This window comes from Teleopsis dalmanni, chromosome X (assembly GCF_002237135.1).
Source record: "Teleopsis dalmanni isolate 2A chromosome X, ASM223713v2, whole genome shotgun sequence".
NCBI lineage: Eukaryota > Metazoa > Arthropoda > Insecta > Diptera > Diopsidae > Teleopsis > Teleopsis dalmanni.
The window spans coordinates 52,590,505-52,603,448 of NC_051848.1; the positions used below are offsets into that span (position 1 = coordinate 52,590,505).

The 12,944-nt window shown below is 22.6% G+C and overlaps 1 protein-coding gene across 3 annotated transcripts in view; it reads left to right on the forward strand.

Annotated features, from left to right (window-relative positions):
• Positions 1-5,544, forward strand: part of LOC119688916 (G1/S-specific cyclin-E) — a 51,977-nt gene extending 46,433 nt beyond the window's left edge. For 2 of the 3 annotated variants that reach the window (XM_038103587.1, XM_038103588.1), the window contains exons 4-6: positions 2,979-4,243; positions 4,322-4,547; positions 5,082-5,544. In XM_038103587.1, coding sequence (XP_037959515.1) covers positions 2,979-4,243; positions 4,322-4,547; positions 5,082-5,513 — 1,923 coding nt within the window. In that variant the 3' untranslated portion in view covers positions 5,514-5,544. Of the gene's footprint in view, positions 1-2,766; positions 2,871-2,978; positions 4,244-4,321; positions 4,548-5,081 lie in introns of those variants that run through there. The other variant, XM_038103589.1, reaches the window with a different exon arrangement.
• Positions 5,545-12,944: the final 7,400 nt, after the last annotated feature.

Sequence of the window (12,944 nt, forward strand, 5' to 3'; positions counted from 1 at the left end):
CAATTTTTAAACAAATGGATTTTAATTATAACATATAAATAACAATAAAAAACAATTAATTGAAAATAAGTTTATAATTAAAATATTAAAATAATATATATAATTTTAAATAACAACGACAAAATAACTATAAAATATAAAAGAAAATTATTTGCAAAAACTTAATATATACATATTAAAAATATTAAGAATTAAATATATAAATATATTTAAATTATACTGCAAAAGAAAAAATATTAAAATAAAAACAAAAATTATATTAATAAAAATAATTAATTAAATTATTGTGTAAAGTTTAATAATAATTAAATTATTAAAACTGTGAACTAAAAAAAGATTACAAAATTTAAAAAAAAATAAAATAAAACTAATATGTACAAATTTATACATAAATTACAAAAACAAAAAACATCAAACAATAATTTTTAAACAATCAACAAAAAAAAAATTCACTTGAATTTAAACCAATATTAAAAAAAAATTAATTGATTCATTTATTTAAATTAAAATTGTTATAAGTGTTCTTACTTTCGGTTCGACCAAAAATCAATGCACTACAAAAAATTTAATAAATTTTGATATATACAACGTCAACATATAAATATACATTATTGGATTATTATTATTATAATATAATTATAAAAAATTTCATTTAGAATTAAATGATATTATGAAGTGTCAACGAAAAAGAAAAGTTTTTGAAATGGTAATAATAAAATCAATTATATTTTAATATAAAATAAAATAAAATTTTGATATAAAAATATAAGTCTAATATATTTATATATGTTAAGCTTACTTTAATAATATATCAACGGTTAGATATGATATACTTAATTCTGTTAATAAGAGTACTTATCGTTCAATTGAATTTGTATGTCTACTTAGGTCTATTTCAATATGTATTCAGAATAAGTAAAAATGTCCTCATACAATATATAGTACATATACATCTTCTTAATAGAATATAATATATAATATAATATGTAGTTCATTCTGCAACACTGAACTGATTGATGGTAATCATATCTTTCTTATAAAACAATGTAAACTTTCCAACTATATTAATCAGATTTTTCTTTCTTTGACTTGCACTGTCTCCCTCCTTTTCTTTCTCATTCTCTATCTCACTCTTCCTAACTCATATGAATCCTAGTTTCAGTTTCTAATCAATTTTTACAGTATTCCTTTAATGATTTTCTATACTTTAAAGGCTATTAAATCAGGTAGTAGGAAACTTTTGCAATCCATTGATTAATATCTATTGAAATTTATTTCATTTCAAATTTTTAAGATATTCAGGATGCAGTATTATGTTGAATATACTAGCACCAATAAAACTTCTGGATATGATATAAGTTTTTATTGGAAAAAACCTTTCAAATGAATATTACTTCTATTATTAAAATACTGACTACAGAGACCTATTAGTTTTTGGAAGAAGAAGGATATATTAAAAATTTAAAAATACTAATGCCCATTTATGAAATCATGATAGGTGCTCTCGTCCATAAAAAAACTTGATAACTTTTTTCGACTGTATTTCTGTTACCTTTGCGCTTAATCCTGCACAAGAAATAAACATCTATCAATAGATCCTAAAAAAAAAATCCTTGCCTAATATTGCAAGGTTAGGAATGACGTGTTTTTTTGGGGATAGTAATATTAATAAAGTATTTATATTAATACTTTTATTATTGTTTATTCAGAATTTTATACAATATATAATGTATCATCTTATCCATTAATTTTTCATTACTTATTATTTTAAGTGGATTGTTAATCAATATTCCAAACACAGGATATTTGGTCAATATTTGTTTTTTTTTTTTTTTGAGTTTACTTCATAAAAAGTATTTCTTCTATATGAATTTGTGTTTCATATTAGGTCTGTTCCACGAGCTACTCATAGTAAAACATGAGTAAAACAGAAGTAAAATTTACACAAAAATACTTGAAAATTTGCTGGTGGAACGCGCTTGTGTATACATAGTGTTTACTCAAAGTTACTATGAGTAGCTCGTTGAACAGACCTATTAATAAATAAATTAAAATAATTATTTTTTTATAATTGATAAAATAGATATATATTTATGATTTGATAAATATTAATATATTTTAATCTATCTATTATATATATTGTATTTGTATAATAAATTGATCCATTTATAGTATGTTAAGAATTTATTAATATATAATTTTTTAAATTTTTATTTATTTATAATGTGTTAAATAATTATTCATTTATTAATAATCTATTAAATAATTATTTTTTTAGATTTGTATAATAAATTTATATACTCATAATTTCTTAAATATTTATTCATTTATACTTTGCTAAAGACTTATTCATTTATAATGTATTAATTAATTATTCTTTTATTTATAATTTATTGATTAATTATTTATTTAGCTTTATTCATTTATATTTTGTTAAATATTTTTTTACTTATTATATATTAAATACTTATTTATTTTTAATTTAGTATCATATATAAGCAATAAACAATAAATATATATATATATATATAATATAAACAATAAATATATATATATATATAATATAAACAATAAATATATAGAAAAAATAATATATCTGGGTAACAATTAAGATTATGCTTGCGTTGCCAACCTTTTTCTTTTTGAAATGAAACTTATCTATTGTGAATTGAAGTTTTTCAACACTTTGTATTTTTTGAATTTTGTCTGTTAAATTTCGGTTTGGCTGTCACTTTTCTTAAGTTAAATTATTGTGAACAGTCTTAATTTATAATTTACAAAAACAAAATCAAAAGCTTATTGCTGAACAGATTTTTTGAGAATTAATTAATTTTGCCATTATGGCAAAATTGTTTACTCAATCACTAGAGGTACTAGCAGCTGGAGTTGTGTTTTTTTATTATATAAATTAATAAATTTCTGAAATAATTTATTTTATAAAATGTGTGTTTAAATTTGAAATTTATTTTTCATTAAAGGATGCAGAACCCGGCTTTGAACAGCCATCAGCAAAACGTCCACAAACGGCAAATGCAGGGTCAAATGTGTATCATTCAATTTTTTACCAAAGTGACTCAAGTTCTTCAGTTTATTCATCACCAGTTGATGCTGCCGATCGTGTGCCTTCAGTCTTAGATTGTTTTAGTGACATTCCAGATAGTCCACACAGTATAGTGTCTCCTAGTCTAACAACTTTGTCGGAAAAGGCGAAAACAACGCATGCTGTTGCATCAACATTTGTTGTTAGCGCTAATAATGGTGTCCAAAGTGAGCCACATCACGGTGAGCGTACACCAGCGCCGCCAGTACGTTATAACAGTGAAGACACCGTCTCGAGTGTAGTGCATGAAACTGCTGAAACGGCTAATAAATTTAATGCATATGTCACAGAGCCTTATAATAATTGCATGACACCTGCAGCTGACAGCGAACCGATGAGGCCTTGTCCCTTGCCGGCTTTGTCATGGGCAAATGCGAATGATGTTTGGCAATTCATTTGTAGGAAGGATGAAGAAGATGCACTCTTACGTAGTAGCACCATGTTCGAACAGCATCCTGGTTTGCAACCGCGCATGCGTGCTATTCTACTTAATTGGTTGATTGAAGTGTGTGAGGTTTATAAACTACACCGTGAGACATATTACTTAGCTGTGGATTATTTGGATCGTTATATGCATAAACAGAAGCGGGTCCAAAAAACCTTTTTGCAACTGATAGGTATTACTTGCCTGTTTGTGGCTGCTAAAGTTGAAGAAATCTACCCGCCAAAAATAAATGAATTCGCCTATGTGACTGATGGTGCATGCCAAGAAGATGATATACTCAAGCAGGAAGTCATGCTATTGCAAGCACTCGATTGGGATATTAATCCTGTGACACCAATTAGCTGGTTGGGAATTTATTTACAATTGAATTTGAATAATCGTACGCCCGATTCATTTGTGGTTTCTGGCACGATGGCAGATAATAATAATAGCAGCAACAGCACAGACCCAAGTTGGATGAATAAGCAGACTAAATCCACAACAGTTAAAGAAAATACTGATAACTGCAATAAATGTATAGATTCTAAGTCAACAGTCGGTGATAGTTCTGTGGATAACGCATTTTTATATCCACAATTTTCTGGTTGGGCATTTGCACAGACTGCGCAACTACTCGATTTATGTTCTCAAGATGTAGGAATGGCTGATTATAGTTATGCAGTGTTAGCTGCTGCTGCTATGAGTCACACCTTCGATAAGTAAGTGCATCTTTTTTATTATTAAATAAGAATACTTTCTTATTCTATATAAACGCATATTTTTTTTTTACTTTCTAGAGCCACTGCAGTACGTTGTTCCGGTTTTACTTGGCCAACTCTTGAAGCTTGCGCACTTTGGATGGCACCATTTTTTGAAATAATTCGTGAGGAATCTCCTTATTTCCATCTAATCGAACAAAATGAACTACTAGCAACAAAACATGGTTTAGGACACATTTGTCCAAATATAATTACTGATGATTCATATATTATACAAACTCACACCACAACAATTGAGATGTTTGTAAGTATAAAATATATTCGTACTGATAGTTCTTTTAAGCAGATATTGGTGGAATCAGTAGCACTGCCTGGTTAAGAGAGCTATGAGTTTATAATAACGTACTTAGCTTAAGTTAGGTTAGATTGTACCGGTGATCTAAAGCGATTTAATTAGGGCTATTGACTCATCAGAGATTCGAAACCACCTTGAACCTTTGGCAAAGCTTAAAATGTTATTAAATTGGAGGTCTTGTAGTTGACCAAGATCCTCAAAAAAAAGCACTCTAGGAAAATAAAGTGGCACCGCACAGATTATTGGCACCTTCATCGTCCTCTCCACAACTGCTATGGGAATAAGTGTATTATTTAACTATTTTACAATTGTGTATCGTCTCATCTAAAATTGCCAAATAATATTAAATACAATTTTGTCAATTTTGACAAAAATTCAGTAAAAAAAATTAGCCATTATGACATTTAAAATATACAATATATATTATTCATTTGATGACCCTGTATAATGAATCTTGTAATTAAATTTTCCAATTATTTACAGGATCGTGTATGTGCGCTGCAGGAGCAATATGCTGCATTAGTTAATAAGCAAAAACATTTACAGTCACCAGCTACCTCATTAAATTGTCCAGCGGGTTTGCTAACACCACCGAGTTCCAGTCGAAAACCACAAGAAGCTGACAATGGCAATGATGATGATGAAGATGACGATGATATCGATGATGATGAAAGTGTTGCCAGTGAAAGCTTAAATCGTACAGTGGTTTCTGCAACGAACTTAGCAACTCAAAGTATAAAAATCGCAACTGTGACAACAACAATTGATGATGTGAACGATGGCGATGATGAGACTGATTACATTGAAGTTAAGAACTATGATCACAATATTGATGGCAATCATCTAACATTTAAAGCTAAGCATAAAGCTGAAAATGAATCTGCTACTAGCAAATGTAAGAAGAAGTACACATAAACTGCCATGACATCCATTTAGAAAGATAATCCAAAAGCCAATTCTACGTCTCCGCACTGAGTAAGTTTTTTTCTTTTTTAATAACTCGGAATTAAATATAAAAAAGAAAAAAATATATACTAGCATAAAAGAGGAAATTAAATTAATTAAAATACTTAATAGAAACACGTTTAAATATTATATATTGAAAAATAAAAAAATAAAAAAATTAAAAAATTACAAAATTTAAAAAATAAAAAATTTAAAAACTAAAAAAATTAAAAAAATTAAAAAATTAAGAATACATAAATTAATTATTTTCATATATGCATGTATAGAGTTTTTAATATTTTATTAATAACTAAAATATTTAGGTTTTTTAGATTTATTTTTTTTAATTATATTTAATTGAAAATTATTTATATAAATATATTATATTTTAAATTTTAAATAACTTTTTTAAGTACATTTAAATAAATTTAATACAATTTAATTCAATTTAAAAAGCGCTTTATTATATTTAAGTGCTTATAATTTTTGTAAATTCATTTAGTAAAATCGTTAAATTGCATTTCATTGCAATGCGTGGCTCTCAAAAAAGGAGGGTTCTTATTTTTAATATCGCTATTTAAAGAGTATATTATTTCTTTAAATTACTTAATTCACTTGTAAATTGATTCCATAAGTTATTTGTACATATAGTTTTAAAAATAGATATATATATATATATATATATATATATATTAAAATTTAGAGTGATAGAAAAAAAAACTTTTATTATCGGCTTGAAAATTAAATACATAAAATACGTCGTCGATATAAGCAAATTTTATTTAATAATTGAATTTTATCTATAAATATAAATACAGACACAAGAATAAATATATTTAAATATTTTTTTTTTTTTTGTAAATATAATTATAAGCCGCTTATTAACGTTCTGTCATTTAGCGCCTAATAATACAAGAATTTTTGATATTTTAAAAAATTTGAATATGCTACTTAAAAATAACGCTCAGAAAATTGTTCGGCCCAGCCCTTTTTATATTATTAATTTTTATTTCTACATACATATATATATATATAAGCATGCCTCTGAAAGTATGTTATGTTTATAAGCGAGTTATTTTTTATATACATAGAAAAAATTAAAAATAAAACAAAACAAACATTTCAAAATTAAATTTTTTTTTTACTATATAATAATATAAAATTATTTTATTTTATTTATTTATTTTTGTTTGTTAATATGCTCTTCTTAAAAAGGATGCGGTCCAATATATTTGGAAAATTTCTAATTTTTTAAACATTTTGTCTTTTATAATTTTAAAGCCAATTTGAGAATAAAATGCTTTTTATCATAAATCTATTATCTAGTGATTTAAATATTATTCGAACTGTTTGAAGTATCGAGCATTTTATTGCTTGAGTGTGCTTCGAGCCCCTCGAACATGTTCGAACACCGACCATATGAGTCTTGAGCATTTGCTGTTATGCGTATTTGTTTAAATAAAATAAAAATTAAATATAACATAAAATAGATTTACTAAGTATATTTTCGAGCAGTATGCGATCTGTAGCGCTTGCTATTCAACAAGATCTTGCGTGGTAGTGTACCCACAGATCCAAATGTTCGAGTTGGCGTATACTCGAGTATGCTTGAAAACCTCCAGTGTCAACACTGGTTAGACTTAAGCCAATTATGTTTTGATTGTAAACAATATTTGACAATAATACTGTAGCCGTCGCAGACGTCGACCAAGTCTGAGGCTTGATCCATTCTACTGTTTTCTAAAAAGATTTCTAGAATTATGAAAAATATTTTGATTGTTTTATAGTCATGGTTTTTAAATTTTTAGGATCAGTATAAGAAAAAAAACTGGGGTTTGCATATTACAATAACCATTTATTCTTTTCCTTATAAAAAATATTATCTATTATTTTGATATTCATTATAGTTATTTACTTACTATAATTCTTATAACATTTATAGTTGTGAAAAGAGGTCTAGTTTGCTTGAATTAATTTTTTTTGTTGTTATTTTGAAAATACCCAATTTTTATAAATATTTTTTATTATAGCCAATTCTATATAATATTATATTAATATGTAGTCATATATATATTTTTTTCCAATATATGTTTTATATATACGTTATTGATATTATGTTAGATAAAATAAAATAATTTTTATTTTAATTTTTATATATTTTTAGTTGATTATTATAGTGTATAATTTCTAATTTAAGTATAACTATATCTATATCAGTGACGACGCGTGCCCTATCTGGAAGGGTGTGCGGCCCTTCTATAATGTTGTTTTTACATGTACCACTTATATTAAAATATATGAGATGTTTTATTAATAATAACTATATTATGTTAGGCAACAATATATTCGTAATATTATATTAACAATTCATTAACAAAATAACATATTAAACAAATTAAATTAATAATTTATATATAAATTTAATATTATATCAAAAACAAAACTTTTCATATACTTGTAACATCAAACCAACTTTTTTCAAACAAAAGAGTTTTAACTCAGAACCATACATGTTTATCCAGTGATCAAACAAAATCAAACTCACTTGCAACGTACAAATGTGCGCACATGTACTCCGCACAGTAAGAACAGAAATTCGTGGGTGCTACTGTTAAAAGGGGAGAGACGAAATGTGATAGAAATGTATGGTGAGATGAGCTGCAAACTTCAGCCGCTCATGCAATCACTTTGGCAAATCATCATGTTGGATTCGTATGCATGCAGTTGATATTCGAATACAACAAAAATTTACTCTCATACAATTCCCACTATATAAATCTCTATTTCTGTTATTACGAACGGGAGCACACGCACATTATTTTGTTAATATGCAAAATATGAATGTGCAGCCAACTTCTTTGCACACAAAGGGGAGAGACGAAATAAAATAAAAATGTTCTGTGATTTGAGCTGCAAATACATGAGCACAACTAACAAGTATAGCAGCTAACAGAAGCAAATTGATTGAGTTTTCATAGACAATTATATTTAATTGTTTTTGCTAAAACTTTAAAAATATATATATATATGGAAATGTAATAAATAATAATAATTCTTGATGTGAAGATACTTAATAAATTTATGTACCTATGTTATTTAACATTTTGCAAATTATGTTAGGGTGTTCACCGCACACCTCCGCACCTTAGAGCAGTCGTCACTGATCTATATATACATAAATCTTTGTAATAATATACATGCTATTTTGACAAAATATAAATATCGTAAAATATAAAATAATATTTTCGTAATATACAATATATTCTTTTTAACATCTGCTTCTGAAAAAAAAATGTGAACAGTTTTTATTTTAACTTTTTTTTTATTAATATATAAAAGAAATTTTTTTTTTTAATTTAATTACTTTCTATATTATATTCACTAAGAGAATTTTTATTTTAATTTTTTATAATAGAGTTTATTTTGACATCTTATTTGGGTTTAAAATAAAATTATAATTTAATTGATTTTTATATTCTATATATATTTTTATAATTTTTTCTATATATTCATCAGAGCTATATTTTTTTTATAAAGCTTTGAAGTATTTTTAAAATTTATTTTTTAATTTCTTTAATATATGTATTTCATATTTTTCATATTATATTTATATTTTATATTTTATTTATATTTTATATTTTATTTAATAATATTTTATATATTAAGACATATACATATATTCAGATATTAAATTTATTAAATTTCAAATAATTGTTTATGTTTCTGCATATTTTGATTAAATACTAAAAAACACTAACCAAAAGTCTTTATAATACTAGGTTTTTTGTTTATCTATTCTTTTTTGCAACTAATACACTAAAATAGTTTATAAGTTAGGAACTAATACATTAACATATTATCAATCAGGGACTGCAATGATAAAGACTAATACACTAATGCAGTTAATCAAATATGCAGTTTATTATATATTATTATTATTATTTCATTATTATTATTATTTTATTATTATTATTATTTTATTATTATTATTATTATTTTATTATTATTATTATTTTATTATTATTATTATTTTATTATTATTATTATTTTGTTATTATTATTATTTTATTATTATTATTATTTTATTATTATTATTAATTTATTATTATTATTATTTTATTATTATTTTATTATTATTATTATTTTATTATTATTATTATTTTGTTATTATTATTATTATTAAATTAAATTAAATTAAATTTAGATACTTTTATATTGTTTTATTTATTTTTCTTTTAATTTTTATTAAAATATATTAAATTTAAAAATATGTATTTATTTATAAGAACAGGCTAATTGTTAGGTATTATTTTTATTATTTTAATGAATTATAAGACATAATAGCAATAAATGTTTATAATTTATTACACATTAAAATATGTCTAAGTAGAAAAGAATTTATACAATAAAAAAAAAAATATTGACAATAAGCCTATTCTTAGAAATAAATATTATATATTTTTATATTTTTTTTATAAACTATTTTCATACTGGTGAATTTTTTATTATAATTATTATTTCCTTTTAAAAAAATTATATATTATTTTTAGTGAATATTTGAGTTAATGTTTATTTTCTATATAAAATTATTATTATTTTTATAAAACTATAAATAATTATTTATTTTTTTTCTTATAGTAGTCAATTTATTGTTCAATATTCTATATTCTTTAATTATTATAGTTTTTTTAAATTTATATTTATATAATTCAATTATATTTAATTAATCTTTAATAATTTAATTATCTTTATCTTTAATTATTGATTGATATTATTGTTGATATTATAAGATATAATAACATATAATATCATAAAATATAAATTTTTATTACATTTTTAATAATCCGTTGTCACAAAAAAAAATTTCTTTTTGTCACACACTTATATTTTTGTAATCTTATTTATTAAAATATTATAATAATAAATTTAAGAACTATTATAATTTAATATTCCAAAAAAAAATTTTTTTATACTACTTATACTTTTCTTAATTCTATATAAATATTTATTATAATTTCTATATTACTATTTAATATTTTTTCAAAATTTTTATTCATATTAGAGTTCCATTATTTTTTTTTTATTTTACTTAATTATATATTTATTTTGTTATTTTTCTCATATATATTTCATATATATATTTTTATGGACCAATTTCTTATTCTAATGAAGACACCATTTTTAGTATAATTATATTACAATATATATATTGCTATATAACATTTATTCAAAAATATTTTAATTTTAATTGTATAATTTATTTTTTTTTTATTATTTTGTTAAATATTTTGTTTTTATTTTTTTTATCTAATATAATTTTTTTGAAGTTATTATTTTCTAATTAAGCTCTATTACTATTATAATTATATTAATATATAACATATTATTATATTTTATTTATATATATTTATATTATATTATAATATATTTTTCAAGAAATTTTATTTATTTTGATTGCATTTTTTTTATTTTTTATTTTGTTTAGTAAAATATTTCTCTAATATAATTTTTCGGAGTTATTGTTGTTTTGAATAAAGTCACTATTGCTGCGATAATTGGGCTTGTTAGGTATATTTTATAAATTCTTTTTAATACTCAGTTCTGTGGAATCGCCAATATCGAAATATTTTGGTAACGCGCTATCCCAGAACACTCTACTCTAGAGCTATTAGACTAGTGAAAAAATAGAGGTGTGTGTACTTCTCTCGTTATTTTTTTCTATTATGAAGATTTATATAGTATTCAAGTCGTCAAATATTTGTCGAGTGAATAATGTAATCATAATCTTGCTTATACTAGTAATACTTGATAATAGTTGAAAAGTATTTTTTCTAAGTTAATTCATATAACTTTAAATATTATCACATCCGGTTAACGTTTTAGTTTTATTTAAAAATAATTTTAACTTACTGTAAAAACTTGAATTATTTATTTAATAAACATTTAAATCAAACGTGTGGACATTATTTCTGTTTATTTCTATTTGGCTCTATTTAATATTCAAAAGTTTTTTGAGACGTACGTCTATAATTTTAAAATTTTAAAAAAAGTCTTGGGAAGTGTATAAATCATATATATATAGTTTTATTCATTTGGTTATATTTGATAATTTTTGTTGAAATTATTTCTTTAATTCCGTCCGTCCGTGTATATAAAAACTGTGCTCTCATTTCTTGAAGAAGTTTACTGAAATCTTCTATAGAGACTAAAGGATCAAGAATATGAGATCTTTATTATTAACAAAAATAATCAAGTGAAGTAAAGTACTGTGTTACTATTATAAACACAAATAGTTTAACAGAAAATCTTCTATTGATTGTCCATAACGTTACTTAATTGTTAGTAATACTTAACTTATTTTTTTTTTATTACAAACCACGAATATTCTTATATGTTAACATTTTCTTCTAAAAGTACTTTAAATTCTATTCAGACACAATATATTTTATATTAATATAATATATAAATTAATATACATGACATTTATTTTTGAATGTATTATATATATTTATTCTACATAAAATATCAATAAATATCTTAATAATATATATCATAATAAGATATACTGTTTCAGCATAATAATTGGATTGAGTTGTTTTGTTTTAAAAAGGAGAGTGTTAAAAAATAAAAAAATATTTTTTATGTATATAATTACTCGTTTATAAACAAAAAAAAAAAAAAATTAAAAAGCTAGAAATTTTATAGTATATTTTTTTCCTAAGCTTTTCCATATTTTTTTGCTTATTGTTTTCAATGACTTAATTTAATTATTGTTAGTATATATAAGAAGTATTTTAGTATATGAAAAGGAAATGAAAAAGAAGCAAACTAAACAATATATATGTTAAGATATGTAGTGGGTGAAAAATATTTTTGTTTGAAAAAAAAAAACCACAAATTTAAAAACAAAATCATTTTTTTAATTATCTTCTAAAAAAAATATATATATTCAAAGACAAAAAATTTCTAATTCATAGAAAAAAATATTAACAAGATATGTTTTTGTTAGTGTTTTCTTCTGTTTTAAATTAATTACTTCTGTATAATATTAAAATTATAAACAAATATATACAATAGATATTAAATTTAATATTTTTAATATTTGATTTTGCCATAAAATTTGCCAAGCGAATATTCAATTTTTTTTAATTAGATAAATTTTACAAAAACTTGATAAAAGTTATAAAAATAAAGAAAAACAAATATACTTAAATTTAAAATAATTACATATAAAGTCGTTTTTCATATAAAGAGAAATTAAAAAAATATAAATATATACAAATACGACATAAAAAATATACATATATAAAAATATACATACATAAAAAATATATATATATATATATACCGGAAAAGTAATGTATAAAATTCTAATTTGATTTTATGTTGCATTTTCGTTTT